The 16,865-nt window shown below is 31.8% G+C and overlaps 3 protein-coding genes across 8 annotated transcripts; 2 read left to right on the top strand and 1 right to left on the bottom strand.

Moving 5' to 3' along the window:
* Positions 1 to 20: 20 nt before the first annotated feature.
* On the bottom strand, positions 21 to 11,524 carry Npc1a (Niemann-Pick type C-1a). 6 transcript variants are annotated; one of them, XM_033342040.2, is made up of 20 exons: positions 11,165 to 11,524; positions 9,863 to 10,214; positions 9,487 to 9,779; positions 9,074 to 9,266; positions 8,245 to 8,376; positions 7,298 to 7,420; positions 6,999 to 7,216; positions 6,615 to 6,919; positions 6,331 to 6,528; positions 6,049 to 6,250; positions 5,657 to 5,954; positions 5,445 to 5,572; positions 5,109 to 5,366; positions 4,864 to 5,027; positions 4,674 to 4,786; positions 4,010 to 4,599; positions 3,750 to 3,938; positions 3,568 to 3,655; positions 3,039 to 3,205; positions 2,005 to 2,232 (listed from the first exon to the last, which is right to left on the bottom strand). In XM_033342040.2, the coding sequence occupies exons 1-19, from the start codon at positions 11,276 to 11,278 to the stop codon at positions 3,039 to 3,041; spliced, it is 4,125 nt and encodes a 1,374-aa protein (XP_033197931.1). In that variant the 5' UTR covers positions 11,279 to 11,524; the 3' UTR covers positions 2,005 to 2,232. The 6 variants fall into 6 exon arrangements, with proteins under 6 accessions (XP_033197930.1, XP_033197932.1, XP_033197934.1 ...); XM_033342042.2 differs by having other exon boundaries at positions 3,114 to 3,205; XM_033342039.2 differs by lacking the exon at positions 3,039 to 3,205 and having other exon boundaries at positions 21 to 2,232.
* Positions 11,525 to 13,136: 1,612 nt separating this feature from the next.
* LOC117160969 (mitochondrial coenzyme A diphosphatase NUDT8) lies at positions 13,137 to 14,521 on the top strand. The gene is made up of 2 exons (XM_033342111.2): positions 13,137 to 13,356; positions 13,709 to 14,521. The coding sequence occupies exons 1-2, from the start codon at positions 13,312 to 13,314 to the stop codon at positions 14,387 to 14,389; spliced, it is 726 nt and encodes a 241-aa protein (XP_033198002.1). The 5' UTR covers positions 13,137 to 13,311; the 3' UTR covers positions 14,390 to 14,521.
* A 104-nt stretch (positions 14,522 to 14,625) lies between these two features.
* On the top strand, positions 14,626 to 16,763 carry LOC117160964 (peptidyl-prolyl cis-trans isomerase sig-7). The gene is made up of 4 exons (XM_033342103.2): positions 14,626 to 14,896; positions 15,011 to 15,501; positions 15,577 to 15,818; positions 15,904 to 16,763. Exons 1-4 carry the CDS (start codon positions 14,827 to 14,829, stop codon positions 16,595 to 16,597), a joined length of 1,497 nt encoding a protein of 498 aa, XP_033197994.1. The 5' UTR covers positions 14,626 to 14,826; the 3' UTR covers positions 16,598 to 16,763.
* Positions 16,764 to 16,865: the final 102 nt, after the last annotated feature.

The raw sequence follows: 16,865 nt of genomic DNA, 5'->3' as shown, positions 1-16,865 counted from the left end.
ATAAAGAATATACAAGACACTTGTATTGTACAAACAGAAAAATTTTTATTCATATTACGTGTTAACACAATATCGTCGTGTTGATCGGACATCTCTTTGGTAGTATCGCCATGCTTTGCTCGTCACAAAAATTTAATACTGAAGATTTTGCAATGATATGTTTATGACATTTTGACATATGAATGAACCCAAGTATAATTTTACGTACTTGTTGCCAAATTATGGCACCTTTTATTTAACAGTCATAGTACTTCTTTTTTGTTAACCATGTATATATGTAGGACATGCCTTTAACCGCTTGAATACTAATTTGATGTGTAAGGAATACTCAACCGGATTTACAAACATAGATTTATATGAAAGAATATCATTTTACCTGTGTATATACATAGCATAATATCGTAACAATCGCCAACGAATCATCTATTATTTAACTAACGAGATTTTTTGCAACATTGCATTACGTATTCTTTTGTTGTCAGTATAAAAATTGTTATTCGTATACAAATAATTTAGAAAACATGTTCGAGTTCAACTCGCAACAGGAAATATCCACATTTACAAAGGACATTGATATCGTTTCGATGCAATCAAGCTATCCGAACATTTTTCTATGTTCAACTTCTCATATGAAAAAACAATACTGCTTAAATTTGTTACAGATATTGAGCAGAAACATACAACTCTTAGGAGACACTTTACACCGATGAAGCACGCAAAAGAAATTAAGCACTAATACGACTATATCATTTAACTTCTAGTAATAAGGCTAACTACCTGTTTTTTTCATTTATCGAATGTCTTAATTACCTAGAATTAATTAGGCAAATTGTAAGAACGAAACCTACTAAAACCAAGTGACTACTGCATAGTAAAAAATAATAATTTGTCATTGCCTTTTCCTTTCAGTACTTAGATATTTGCTGTGACTTGTTTAATATTACCCATATCCAATAAGATTGCAGACAAAACAAAATCAAATAAAAAACTTTGCCTAAAATATCTATCGGTTATAAAAAAAAAAAATAAAGGGAATACGAAATAGTTTCCGGATGCTTGGTTTGAACTAAAAACATATTTCTGGAAACTGTTACTAATATCAACCACATATAAGAAACAACGAGTACTATCGCTTATACATATATCATGGAAAGAAAATCAGGGTAAAATGTACTCCGATATGGATGCCGCACAAATTTTAAGCTGTTAATCTAAATTCTACTTACGTTGAGAATTATGGCTTACATATATGTATATATAATTCTCTAACGATTTATACAATACGAAATTCAAATTTGTACATATTCGATATTTCACCTCAATTATGGACGGTTAATATTTTTAGATGAAATTTCGAGTCATATTATTCGAAGTATTCGAAAAGACATTAAAAGGAATACGCTGTTTATCTTAAACCTTTTGATATGATATACAAATCTTACCGTCGAATTGGTTTATTCGAAACCTGCATTATACGACACCTATATCGGAAACCAATATTACCTCGCAATGACAAAATGCACAAATAGAGATAAAGCATGATAAAAATGCAGGTACATTTACCATTTGCCAAGCAACACAGATTTACGCATTTCCACTGAAAAAATACCGGAAAACATAAAATTAATATTAATTAAAATCATATTACAATATTTCTTGACACTTCCAATTGATTTGATCAATTGCACCATTTCAGATATTATACCCATAAATCTTAAAGCTTTAGAAATAGAATGATGTAAAATTATGAGACGTTCTTTTATAATTAAATATCTTAATTATAACGCAATCTTATTATGTTAATAGTAACAACAAGATACGAAATTTTTCTTCCTAGTTACGAAATATACCAGACGTGAACTTCATAGTTCGCATCGATTACATGATTCTCGATCACCATTCAGACGCAAATCTATTGAACTTTAAAAAAGGAAAAAATTGTTGATCATACATATATAGTAAAAATAATTCTGTATTATACAAACAGATTATGTTCAGTCTCTCTAAGTATAAAAGTCGTTTTATGAATTAATTCGGATAACGATTAATGCTAAAAAGTCACTTGATGTAACTGCTCTATGGAGTTCACACTGGCGTAGGAAGTGGTTGGGTACTGATTGTTGTCATTTTGGAGTAAAGGAGAGTCAGGCCCACACACTTGACTCCTAGATTCGTTTCTAGCCCTGCTGGCACATTCGTGGGCTTTTCTACGCCCTCGGCGCGACATCACGCCTGCAAATAATAATAAAAAATAGACATAACTTGAGTCTTTACTTCGATATCCATTATATATCGTAGCTGACTAAAAGCATGTTAAACAAATAAACTATAATACAAATAATATTTAACAGAAAAAGAGAACAAAAATAATGATATGTTTGAAAAGGAGGAAGACATGAGATCTATTCACCAGTGGCAATACATCTTTCCATCTTTCCATATCCCTTTTTTAACTTAACGTTGCAAAATAACTTAACACGATCAAAAAGCTAACAACTACTTCCATCGCCAATTATATTTATGTAATTAAATCAGATTACCAATAGCATTTGTGATATGTACTTGATTTTATAATACACGCAATGGCAATTATACCACAAGAGCATTCATGAAACGCATGAAATAGAAAAGAGGAGTTTTGCAACTAATTTATAGTTATTGAAACAATGAAAGGAAAATTACGTTAACAAAGCAGTATACTTTCGTAGAAATCGATAGGTATATATATCCCATCCCACACTCATCGACATACACAGATTGCGTCGTAATAAAGAAATCTCAGAAAGAAGTTTATAGTATTTGCACTTTCGAGTATCTGTTAAGTAAGTGCACCAAATACCATTCGATATGTCAGAAATATTTACAATACTAGTTTGATGTAACCATAACTAAATACTGTTTTTGTAAAAACAGATGTAGACTAATTTTGAAATAAAGCCGGGTGTTGCATAAAGCTGTGTTGAATATCAAGTCGAACAAAGATAGAAATATTGTAATGATACAGAAAGGAAGTGTAAATATATGTGTATCCTGCGTACCTATCTTTCATATTCAAGCACTCTGAACGTAGGTGTGCTTGTGGTGGGTGTGGGAGGAGAATTGAGTTTGCTTACGCGATGATTCAAGGAAGTCTCCTGTACGTTGTCCAGATTTCCTTGCATTGCTCTCTTGTGATTTGCTAACTTTTCTCTGTTCATTGGTGTGCCTAGAACCACCAGAAGCCATGACCAAAGCTCTCTTAAGTTGTTACTGTACTTTTTTTTTTAGTTCTTTCGAATAGAAATTACTAGAAGGTCGCCAATACTTAAAGACAAATGTCTAAGTTGGCATGCGAACAAAAACAAGTATGTACAAATGTTAATAGTGAAGCAAAAAGATGTAAGGGACCATATACTTTGTCTTGTATGTCGATTGTACTTCCTAATGTCTAGGGATATGAAAATTAAACTTATTTTTTACTATGTTAAGTGGCACTGGTGTTTTAAGGAATTTAATTTGATTTATATGGAAATTTGATTTTAATGCGAGAATATGATAATAAAACCATAACTAATAAATGAATCTTACCAATGTAACTTAATAATACTGGCAGGAATATTAGACCATGTGCAGCCCCAAACAACACAATACCCAGGTACATTCTGAAGTAGAATACCTGAAGATTTTTTCAGCAATAACTTTGGTTTTATTATAAAACAGGAATAATATATATAAGGACAACGGATATAAACGTAATTATCAAGACCTACCTTAAAGATTTGGCTTCTAGCAAAACCGAGTACTATAATTCCACCAAACTTTGTAAGAGTGATACCGCTAAAAATTGAACTTCCCATATTCGTCAATGCATCAGCAACCCTTTCAACACGTGTTGTTTTTACTGATACTGAGAAGGAGTGTACTAAATGACTGCAAAATTCAACGGCAATTCCAACAGCCTGCAGAAGAAGTACATTGTTTACTTTCTAATGACATTCTATATTTAAAATCTGAAACTCGATATGCTTACCATAACAAGATTAACGAGGGATACTGCATTTAATGTTATGTGCCACCAATACATTAAACCACCAATATTAACGACAATCATCATAATGGTAATTACAACAATAACAGAGGAAAATATGTCCAAACCCATCAAAAGGAAAGTTACCACGAAGATAGCAAATAAGGATATCCCTATACTATATAACGTGTCCGGCCACATTGTTAAGTACTGCTCGTAAAAAACATAAAATATGCTGTATGGAAACACCTCAACGGTTGAACTGTCACCGATACTTCTTAAATAGTTGTTAATCGTCTCTGTTATATTTGCTGATATAGCTCTTGCAGCTCTCATCGATTCGTAATAATCGGCGGATGTTTTTAATATAGTATGGTAAGCCATAAAATAGGACGCCCCGACTTTCGACAGGCCTGTTTCAAGGTCAGTAACATAGTTAACACCGTGACCATAAGCAGCATGACCTGCTTTAGCGCACATTTCATCAGGATTATCTTGCAAGAAAAATGATACATATCGTTCAAAGTCTGTTGGTATAGGTCTTCCAATATTATTTGTGGTGATATTACACGAAGAGCAATATTTACTAGATCCTGAAAATATAAAATATATATTTTCGTTTTCTTTCCAATATTGTGATATATTACAAGAAAATTCAATTGTATACCTGTATGCGGACAGAAAGAATCATTTGAAACAAAATATTTGCAACACATCGACAATTGAGACCAGTCGATATAATCATCTAGCCATGATGATGCAGGTTTTGCTATGTATGTCCTAAATAAGCAGTTATTTTAATAAGTCTGTTTTATGATTCGATACAATATAATTTATATAATAAATGTAACAATTACCTATTTGATTGTTTTGATGCTATAAATATTTGAGTCGATACCGAATCGTTATTACAATATTGACCGCCACATACAAGATTCTGTATATCTTTGTTAGAATAATTTAATCCTTCTTTTACAACAAAGTACATTGGTGGTCCAATAGATAAGTAACTATTTAAAAACTTGAAAAGGAAAGAAAAAAATGTTATAACCATTTCTTAAGTATCTGTGTTTTTCATTGGTGTAAATATTATATTACTTACTTTGAAATATTTCAAGACGAAACTATCTTCAGGCATAGAAAGTTCCTGATCTAGACCAATTTCAATGTGCGGAACAACCGCAATGCTTGAACAAATCCATCCAAAAAATACTATCATAACAAATGCACGCACCCATTTTTTCAACAATAGTGGAACATACACAACTTTGAAAAGTTTATACAAAATTCCGTTTACTACTTCCTCCCCGTCGTCTTTCTTCGATCCACGAATAAAACAACATACATCAAGTTTATTGTTCTAAAAAATATATAAAAATATCAATTATACTAAACTTTTGTTATAGGGTATGTACTGTTCAATTTTATTAATACATACTGCTTGACGAACAGTATCCAGTGCTAATAAGCTAACAAAACAGGTTACTTGTAGCACAAAATCTACCAATAATGCCATACCGGCATATAGAGCAAAAGCTTTAACGGCAGGCATATCAGATAATCCACCTAAAGAAACATAATATTCTCAGCATATTATACTCGACGTTCCTTAGTTCATACTTAATACATGTGAATCTTTTCAATATTTACCAAGGAAGAAACAACAACTTTCTGACACACTGGTAAGTAACATGCTTGGTCCCACTTGGCCGAGAATACGACCGATATGTTCAGGTATTGATTCATTAGGACGACGGCTTTCCCTTTGATGTGTTTGGACAAGTATGAAAATATTGTCTACTCCAACAGCAAGGACAAGGAATGGTATGACTTCAATAATAATGAGCGTAGCCGGAATGCCAACAAAACCAAATAAACCGACAGAACAAACAACAGAGGCCAATACCAAAAGTACACCACCAAGGCCAAGAGTAATTTTAGAATCGATCTAAAAATAAAGAAGTAAATGTTAGATATACGTCGGTAAAATAAATATGCGATACCATATCTGATTTTGAACTATTTTCTTTTGTTATTTTTACCAAAAGTCGACTGCAATTTTTTATCTGCCCAAGAGAAATCGCAATATATGCAAACATAATAATATATGAGACAAGAATAGTTAAAACATCTGATTGAGATTCACGATTCAATTCATCCTCTATTGAACGTTCTGAGGTAAAAGCAATATCCATAAATGCTGGTTTCTTTGTCGCTATCCAATTTTTCATAAATTTGACGTAACTAAAATTACAATATCACTTACTTAAATAATGAAGAACAAACATTTAAATACTCTTTTTCACTCTATGTGATTTAGTTACCTCATTTCCCATTCCATTGCTGGATGTAACTTGGATTTATTATGATAATTATTTACTAGTATAGATAAAATTACTGCTGTGGCTTTCTCATATGAAGGATTCTGGAGATCTTGACCTGGTGATAAAAATCCCCCAACTGCAATTGCTGGTTCCACAGGACCACCATAAGGTGCCAGACATTCAGGATTATATGCATTTCTGAATATAAAATATAATAAAAAATTGTTAGCAAAGAGATATATATCTTAATACTAGTATGATGCTCTATAATCAAATTAGCTTACTGCGAACAAACTCTGAAGTGATCTAAATAATTTACTGTAAAATTATCATCATCTACAGTAGTGTAATCGAAAGCTTCTACACTGTCTTGCCAATATCCCCAAATACTTTGAATGACACATTGTGATACTGTTGGCGGTCCCGTAAACGGACTGGTTAATGGAGCAAAACATATGTTTGCTAAAGTAAAATTATTTGGAGTTGTTATCTTCTTTATTTCTTCTTGTAATTTGTAAACAGTTTTGAGGAAGGTATCATTAAATACAGGACCAAAGATAACTGGACCATTGGATGTATTATGTACAATCTAAAAATAATTGATATAGCTGTACGTCTTCTATATATTGCTAAAAAATAATTTTATTCTACCAGTGATCAAAACTTACGTTCGGCAAACCAATTGATGTTATAATTATTTGTTCAGTTCTATAGAATGGTTCAAAATGTTGATCGAAATATTCTTTTTCAATTCGTGATCGAGATTGTGGAGCAGCCCATAATTCAACTGGATCAGTGGTAACATGTATATATTTTATTCCATGTCCCAAACTAATGATAAATAAGAAACCAACGAAAAGGACAAACCACGGTCGTGATGCGCATGCTAAAGAAAGAAATTGAATACTTCTGACCGTTATTGAAATATAATACTTTTGTAACATTATGTAATGAAATGATCACATACCTGTACCCCACCAACAAAAGAATTCTGCTAACAGTTTGTCGGTGCCTGCACCTAATTTTTCGATGAATGTTGATTGTTCTTCATCGTCGAATCCGCTCGGCAAATCATCTGCAGATATCACACCTATAAAAGTTTTTGCGTTACGGAAAAGAGCATATTGTAATGTATATGTCCAGAAAGTGCTGCAGTAAGTGAAATAAATTGTAAATACTGTGCTGTAAACAGATACATTAAGCAAACTATTCATTCAGTTGTACAGAATAAAGATGTTGTAACGAAAATGTTGAAATAACATATAAATTTTGTACCAAAACAATATAAAGTAGAAATAATTAATATAAAAATAGAAAAGAACAAACAAACAATAATTGGTTCAATTCAGCAACTTAAAATTTTAGATATCAAATATATTGCAGGCAACCATAATGTTTTGAATATTTCTATTAAAGAATGTAGAACATTAAAAGTGTAAAATATAAAATTAAATAAATGCAAAAATATAAAAACATTTTAAATTTAACTTATTCCGTATGTTAATAAAATGAATATTAATTATGGAAGTATAAAAGTTCCTAGTAAATACCATATATGCTTTGAATCGAAATGTTATGCAATGTTTACAACAGTGATATAATAAATATTTAATAAACTGATTTACTTATTCTGTTCACTAATTTTAGAATATGTTCCCACAACATACTGCATACATTTTGAGAAACATTAATATGGAGAAATTTGGAAATACTTTAATGATGACAATACACAGTAACAATACATAAGTAAGAAATAAAGGGAAAGTTCTTTACTCAGGAAAATGACGAAGCACAAATGACGAGGATGATAACCAAGCATAATACCATAACAACAGAACGATATACAGTAATGAAAAAGAAATTAAGAATCAAGCACAAGTCCACATATTGAAGATACACTTGATAGGAACGTACTGGAACGTTTAGATTGAAGTGGGCTGTCTTCTTGGTCTGCGGCGAGAGCAATACGAGCACCATCTCCTGGGTGGTGTAACCCTGCGGCTAGGCGTCTACCCACCTGCCTTCCTACTTCCTCACCTCGTGCAACTATACATATACGCACACCATACATACAACTGATGATTCTAAATCAAATCTTTTCAATTTCATACAATTATCTTATTTATTCATGATACCATATTTGTCATGAGAAATTAATAATAAAAATAGTTGATATTTTTATATCTACTGTTCATTGTAATATAAGCATCTATTAATGAAATAATGACTGTCAAAATGTTTTGATGTTATTTTTAATATTGTTTCAATTGTCATATATATATGCTCCTCCACAATTATAAATTATTAATCAAGGGAAAAAATAAAAAACAAATGTTCATGAAACCAAGCATAGTGCAAAATTTATAAAATAAATTCTTAAACCACAACCAAAGAATAAGATAATACAGAAGAAACACAGCAATAAAAATAATCCTGTATTAAGGAAGAAAGGTCAATGATATGGATTAAATATTAAGATAATTTGAACTGAAGTGTACTTGTTCTCTTTAAAACAATGTAAGTGACAATTACATACAAAATTAGTCACTAATGCAAGGTAAAAACAGTACTGCGTAAACTATTATTGAATAAAATATAGTACAGAGTTTGAGGGATAAAAGATGCATTTCACACTGCAATTTCCATAATACAATAAATTTACCAATTTCCTTCACAAATATGAAAAGAATGAGGTGTTTTTTTTCTGAATAAATATCTTTAAACAATAAATGAAGTTCCTTACCAATTTGTTTTCTATTATTGAAGCATACAATGGATAAGATGAAAAGAGCTGAACCACACACAAAAGTAATGATCATCATTACAGCATAGCCATCATAGCCAAAAATGGTGAAAGGTGTTGGTAAGGGAGGTGGTGATGGTGGTACTGGGCAACTGGCTTCGCAGTCTACACAACTGCATGCTGGAGTATTTTTCTACACATATAGGACATATTCAATAAATTTCATTAATTCAGAGAAAAGGTCAAATTAGAAATTCTTTAAAAAATGTTCATGTTTGTAGCTTGATTTATACTAACTCCATAATTTAATTAATATGTATATGTATAGTATACATCATATATCATATAGATATAATATGAAAACCAATTAAGCTTAATTTATTTATAGCTAATTAACTCTTACAAATACTTACATTTAATGCTTTATTACAAGGAGTAATTTTAGGGTCTACAGGAATAAATGAACCTACAGGTTCATCAGTATTTTTATATGTAATTTGAAATGGTACATATTGATTATTTGCTGCATCACCCATATAATGGAACCATTTTAATGTGGTACATCTACTAGCTCCCCATATGCCACACATTAAATCCATTGCTAATTGTCCAGTGCTAGGTACTGATACTTTGTTACAAGAATTAAATGTACCTTCCATATACTTATTTGTTATATATATATCTATGCCATTGACATATTTTACATCTAAAAAAAAATTATATATTATTATTTAATGCATGTTACAGTGACTTTATATTTACGGAAACATTGCTAAATAATCAAATTACTTTTCTCTGTTTGTATTTCTGTAACGTTGATAAACTTGCTTTGTACTGGGCTACAAGTAAATTCACAGAAATGCTTTACTAAATTATCCAAACAGCTAGGACATCTGTTTAAAAAATTAGATGCTAGCTTAATATTTTGATCCATTGTTTTTAACTGATTTGTATCGCAGCAGGTATTAATCCCATTTCCAGAATCAATCATTAAATGAGGACAATTTTTAGCCAATAGTTTTTGACCTTCGTTATCCAATAACTTAGGTGGTCCTGTATAAGGGCAATTCTTTTTGTGCATATATATGTCTGCGTAACATTCTCCATACCAAATACACTGACCATCTTGTGTTGCAGATACCTATTGACAAATATTAAACAACTTTCCTTTTAACAAAATACATTTTAAAATACATTTTAAATATTGCTTCAAAATGTATTTCTAATTTCTTGATGGTTAAAACAAAAATATTAATCAAAAACATATCAATTTAAATTACTTAAATTTTTCAATTCAATCTAATTTTTATTGAATTTAAATTATTCCGTTAACTATACAATATTAACAAGTAATGAATCACTGCCATGAAAGCAATATGAGATCATGCATAAAGACATTGAAATTCTTTCATAGTGCAATCATTTGATAAGAGATAGGACTAACATTAAGTATAAAGTTATTATACGTTATAAATTAATCGTCCTAATTACATTACATTGTTAAAGAAATAAAGTATCTGTTTATCTACTCTCCTGCATTTACAAATTATTATTTCTTATTTACTTATCATATCTTTTATTGTAAGAAATGATAACAAAAATAAACTATTACCTCGTTTCAACTCATGATTCATTTTTCGAGAAATTATTTTTTATCAGAAAATATATTTATACAATTTGAGGTCTTAAATAACTTTTTTCGAAGCATACAAATATTTTGTAAAAAATTTATGTAAACAAAAAGTATGACGTTAATCTCGAAAGAAAATTTTGTGAATTCTTTTAAACAGGAACATTGATTTTAATAAGAGCAGTTAAAAAGATCTGCATTGATCTCATCACGGCAAATAAAGATCAAGTGACATCAGTTAATGTCCCCTTAATGGATAAGGCAAAGGCATAATTAAATTTAATGGACTTCTTTGGACAAATGCAACAGCCGCGGCGACGATATCAACGGTAAATTTTCACGAGGATAGGCCGAGATGACGTCACGAATGCAAGTTGTTTTACGACACCAGGGTGTGGTATAGACGATGAATTATTTGTACAATACTCGTAACGTCGTAATTTTGTGATTAATTAACTTACTGCGTTAATAAGATTCCAAGCACCTAGCACAAAGATTATCACGTTTAGACGTGACATGCTAGCGTCTGTCAAAGTTCGACGGTGGCCTCGGTAAAACACGTAAAACCAATACATAACTCGCTTACGAACACAGTCGATATCGAACGATTACTTTAAACTGTATTTTAACGTCAACACGTAGTTTTGTTACGATTGCTTATTGCCTGTATTATTCATATTGGTACATTTTATGTTGCTGTCGGAAACAGTCTACAAAGATACATAGGCGGCGAACGATCACGTTTCGCTGAACGAACGACGCGACTAGAACTGCGCTCTATCAGTGGCACGCAGCACGCAAAGACGCAGCATGATGGCGACATTGGTAATCACAATCCTAAACGCATCGAATGATCCAGGGCCGTTCGGCTATTCTCGGTGTTGTTCGGCTCCCGCTTCAATTTCTCAGGAATGTTTACTCGAAATACGATACATATTCTTAAACTGCAAAATCATACGAAATATAGAAAACTAAGCGATTTATTTTTTGATCCCTGAACTTATTGATAGAGAAAGGTCATAACTATAGTCACGAATAAAGATCATAATTAAGTGACCTCTGATTAATAACTACATATAATCGTTAATCTGTAAATGTCAGTTCCTCAAATTCTATATAGTATAAAATGCTTAACACCTGAATGTACGTTATCTAATTTTACTACAAATTATCAGTGATATTCATAGTTATTATGTACAAATTAATACAAATTAATTCCGACTAACAACTAGTTTACGTAAATAAACATTAAAATCGATTGATCTTCACTTTTTTTCTATACAAATATACAAAATTAACAAATTGAAAAACATTGCAGCACTTGTTATTACCATTATTACTATCTGCTGTCATCGTTCGTACGTAATTAAATTTTGTATCAATATACATATCTAATATTATTACACATCTATTTGTTGCGTAATTGTTGTAGAGCTGAAATGAAATATCGGAATTGGTTTCTAGAAGTTTACCATTCCTCATAAATCGATTTATAATACATTACTTGCTCGTATTTCGACGTATTACCACCTAAATCAATTCGAATGTATTCTAGCCTTGGGGCAAAGACTCTTTCAATCGTTACTATGGATTTATTCGTCGCAACAAGATAAAAATCTCGAAACGTAAGAACATTAGAATTTTCGTAGAAACGAGAAATGCTTTCAAGATTCAGTTTGCACATTGTTTGTACGTTGTGATCTAGGTCACGGTTAAATAATAAATTAACATGCACAATGCATTCGCAATGTGTTGTGAAAGTTGAAGCCTAAAAATCAAATTTTCATATTAACATGATTGGAATAATATATGATAAATTGATTTTACATTTTGAAAATTGACAATAATTGGTAAACTAACCACTAAAAATTGAATTAGAACCTATATTGCAATATACTGTGAAAGAACATCTTCGAGATTTTCGAATCCAGAATATGTGCATTTCGTGACAAATAATAGATTATTCCTTAGCCATGTATGTACATATATTCAGGGAAACGTTAATTTGGATAGCAACCGGACGTTCAGCATCATTCTTTGCATCGGTCTTTCGTAATACATAATATCATATCAATTGTGAAAGGTAATATTTAGGTTCTTCCTGTTTTTTTGTAATTTTAAGAAATTTAATGAGAATTAAATGACGAGTAAAAAACACATATATACGCATGATTCAGTAAATATTTTAATTGCCATTAAATACCTAGGAATGATGGGTTTTGCAAGCGATTAAAAATCTGTTTAATAATTATTACAGAAGACATCCTTCGATTAGTAAGTGTATGAAATGTTTAAAACAGAATACGTAATAATAACAAACTGTACAAAAATAAGATAAGATGATATAAACACGAGTTAGGAGACTAACATTACATATGATCGGTACATCGATTACCATATTTAAAAAAGAGATCGTTTAAATCCGATTGATCGGACATCTAGTAGCTGTGCATAAAATCATCGTAATGGTAGGCATATTGCAAGAGATTCTTGATAAATTGAGCATCAAGGCTAGCTACGTTTTAGGTAGACCGTATTTCTTTCTCACAATTTCTGATCTCTCATCATACGTAACGTAGAAAGTATTTCTGGGATATAACTTGCATCAATGAAACTCTATTCCTTTTCTTTACGCTGTTTACAGCGTTGTTTTGTAAGTATTTTTTTTCATGTGAAAGTTGTTGTCATATATTCCCTTGCTTCATTCTTTGTATACCAGATGGCGCTTCTTTCGCGAATATTGGTTCATTTATTTTCAAATAATGGTGGCGAAAGTAAAATGTATTAACATTGAATATACGAAATTTTTTATTCGTTTCTTTGGCTTTATTTTTAACATTCGAAAAGAAATGTCACTGCTGCTGAATTATTAACATTTTCGAGATATGTTTAATCAGCCTCTTTTAGCATGTAATGTACGAAAACGACTAAAATGTCCGCGCTTCGATACCATTGATTGTCATCGTAATATCGCACTAAAAAAATGTTTCTTCTTTACAAAAAAGTCGACGGAAACCCAACAAGGCTTAAATGCGATCAGGCTGGAATATTTGAAACCAGAAGTTGTGCTTAGTGAGAAAAATCGGAAATCTTTTATCGAGAAGTTCAAGGCCAGTAGAGTACCACAGGTAGATGGTAATGCGATTCCTCAGGCCGCTGTTTTAGTGCCATTATGCATGCACAAAGGAGAACTTGGTTTCTTATATACCTTAAGATCAACCAAATTATCTTCGAATCGTGGACAAGTCTCATTTCCTGGTGGAATGCACGACAAAGAGGATCGTAGCCTGGAAGAAACTGCATTACGTGAAACATGGGAAGAACTTAAAATTCCGAGGGAGAAAATCGACGTTTGGGTCTCCGGTAACATGATTGATAAAAAGAACGTCATGGTGTTGCCAGTTTTCGGCTATATCGGTGAAGTTGATCCAGAAAAGCTTCAAATTAATGTAGACGAAGTAGAAGAAGCTTTTTTTCTCAGCTTAAAAAATCTCTGCGATCTTTCAGTGTGTCGGTTTACTCAGTTCCGTGAAAACTACACTTTACCGGTTTATTTAGGAGGGAAACACCGTGTTTGGGGTTTCACCGCAGCAATAACACATGTGGCCTTAAATGCTCTCGTACCTGATGCCTATAAACACAAACTCGTTCGTTCACGGTCAATGTTACTAGAAAAAAGGAGATAAAAATATTTGTTAATCGTGAAATTGTATTGTATATAATTTGTATTTCATTCCTTATTTACATGTATATATATATATATATATGTGTGTGTATATATATATATGTCATAATTGATATAAAGAATTAAAAAAAGAGTTATGATTTCTCTTCCCCATTATGTGGAATATGTTTGAAAAATGCATACATATTTGTAGTTTAAGAGGAAGTATTCTAAATCATATGTATATAATTACATATACATATTTAGTTCAATACTACATATGTAGATGTCACTGGCCACAGGATGAATCCGTATGTTCTGTTATGAGCGTCATTTATATATGGGTATATCGTCTGATGTCGTATGAAGATGTATGTAAGAATATTATGAGATATTGAGATGCTATGAATATAATAAGCAGAAATGAAATTAGCCTCTAAATAAGGAAACCGTGAAAGCATGGCGGTTGTAGTAGAAACTACTATAGGAGATTTTACTGTTGATTTATATACTGAAGAACGCCCACAAAGTAAGTGTAAAACAAAAATAGAGGTTATGTTTTCTTGTTATTATGTATTGGAATTTTCAGTGAAAGAAATTTGGTTGTTGACAACGGTATTTATTAATATATAATATTTTGCAGCATGTCGAAATTTTTTAAAATTATGCAAATTAAAATATTACAACTGGAACTTATTCCATTCTGTTCAAAGCAATTTTATTGCTCAAACCGGAGATCCCACCAGTACTGGGAAAGGTGGAGAAAGTGTCTATGGAATAGTGTTAGGTGAAAAAGCAAGATATTATGAAGCAGAGCAGATGCCAAAAATAAAGCACGATAGAAGTGGTTTATTGTCTATGGTTAATTGTGGCAGCAACATGCTTGGATCTCAGTTTTTTGTTACTCTTGCACCCGAACTTCAATCATTGGATGGAGAACATTGCGTATTTGGTGAAATTACAGAAGGACTAGAAATTATTCTCAAGTTCAATGAAACTATATGTGACGGGGATCACAGACCTTACCAGGATATACGTATCTCTCACACCGTTATTTTGGAAGACCCTTTCGAAGATCCAAAAGGTTTTATCATACCCGATCGAAGTCCACCACCCTCCAAAGAAGTTTTAATGGTATAATATCTTTCTGCTTCATGTTTTTAAAATTTGCAAGATTTTCTTTGTCATAGTAAATAAATATATTTGTAGAGCGATAGGATCGGAGCTGACGAAGTGATAGATGATACAGCTGGTATGACAGCTGAAGAGATCACGGAAATGCAAAAAGAGAAGGAAGCTAAAGCAAGAGCGACAATATTGGAAATTGTGGGTGATATTCCAGATGCGGAAATGGCTCCACCTGAAAATGTCCTGTTTGTCTGTAAACTAAATCCTGTTACGACCGATGACGATCTCGAAATTATTTTCAGTAGATTTGGAAAAATTATTGGGTATGAATGGTTTAGCAATCTTGCTGATAGACACCTATTACATTTGGTATATTGATCAAATTGTTTTTCTCTTTGCTTTTTTCAGTTGTGAAGTTATTAGAGATCGGCAAACTGGAGATTCATTGCAATATGCGTTCATCGAATTCGCTGATCGTAAAAGTTGCGAAGAAGCGTATTTTAAAATGGACAATGTATTGATCGACGATCGTCGTATACACGTTGATTTTTCGCAATCGGTAGCCAAAATGAGATGGAAAGGCAAGGGTAAAGGCGTACAATATTTTGACGATGAAGCTGATGAGGTTGGAAATGAGAATCTAGAAAAAGTCATTTCGAAGCATAAGCAGAGAGATGAACCTAGGAGCAAAGAAATAGAACACAGAAAATATGACGCCAATAAAGCCAAGGTATACTCCTATAACCGGGATAAATATATAGAGAAGGAAAAGTATAAGGTACAAAGACATCGTGATAGTTCGCGCGAAAGATACGAATACGACTCTAGACGGAGGAAAGAAAGCAAAAGAAGAAGTAGAGATAAAAGCAGAGATAGGAGCCGAGACAGAAGCAAAAGGGAAAGTTATAGAGAGCACAAACAAAAAAAGAAATCTGACGGTGAGAAAAAAAGATGGGATAGGGGGAATTCTGGCTCTAGTAACGAGGATTTAAGATATGAGAAACATAAAGACGGACATTCGAGTTATAAAAAGAAGCGCACCAAAAATCGATCTGTCGAAAGGTATGAAAAATCAGAAAAACACAAGCAAAAAAGGAGATGATATAAAAAATATCTGTGATATTTATCCATAGTACTACAAGTTTTACGCACGTAGAATGCATATACAATACGCAATATGCGATATAATTGTGAATGTCTATTTTGTAAAATTGAACTGTAAACTTCCACTTTTTATGCGAATAAAAATCCTTCTTTAATTCTTTCAACGCTTGATTATTTATAATATCTAATTTATATTAAATGTATGTATGTATATTTTCTTTCTGGTAATATGTACATACATATTTTGTTTGATTTAAATTAAACAG

This window comes from Bombus vancouverensis, chromosome 4, assembly GCF_051014615.1.
Source record: "Bombus vancouverensis nearcticus chromosome 4, iyBomVanc1_principal, whole genome shotgun sequence".
Lineage (NCBI taxonomy): Eukaryota > Metazoa > Arthropoda > Insecta > Hymenoptera > Apidae > Bombus > Bombus vancouverensis.
The sequence above is the reverse complement of the archived record's forward strand: the minus strand, read 5'-3'. Positions and strand labels throughout refer to the sequence as shown.

Bases quoted from the DNA above. Each gene is read 5' to 3' on its own strand.
- Npc1a (XM_033342039.2), bottom strand. From the start codon at position 11,278: ATGTATTGGTTTTACGTGTTTTACCGAGGCCACCGTCGAACTTTGACA. The intron at 6,251-6,330 runs GTAACTAAATCA...TTGTAATTTTAG, and splicing joins GCAATGGAATGGGAAATGAG to TTACGTCAAATTTATGAAAA. The intron at 5,573-5,656 runs GTAAATATTGAA...ATGTTTCTTTAG, and splicing joins AAGTTGTTGTTTCTTCCTTG to GTGGATTATCTGATATGCCT.
- LOC117160969 (XM_033342111.2), top strand. From the start codon at position 13,312: ATGAAACTCTATTCCTTTTCTTTACGCTGTTTACAGCGTTGTTTT. The intron at 13,357-13,708 runs GTAAGTATTTTT...TTTACAAAAAAG, and splicing joins GCTGTTTACAGCGTTGTTTT to TCGACGGAAACCCAACAAGG.
- LOC117160964 (XM_033342103.2), top strand. From the start codon at position 14,827: ATGGCGGTTGTAGTAGAAACTACTATAGGAGATTTTACTGTTGATTTA. The intron at 14,897-15,010 runs GTAAGTGTAAAA...AATATTTTGCAG, and splicing joins TACTGAAGAACGCCCACAAA to CATGTCGAAATTTTTTAAAA. The intron at 15,502-15,576 runs GTATAATATCTT...ATATATTTGTAG, and splicing joins CCTCCAAAGAAGTTTTAATG to AGCGATAGGATCGGAGCTGA.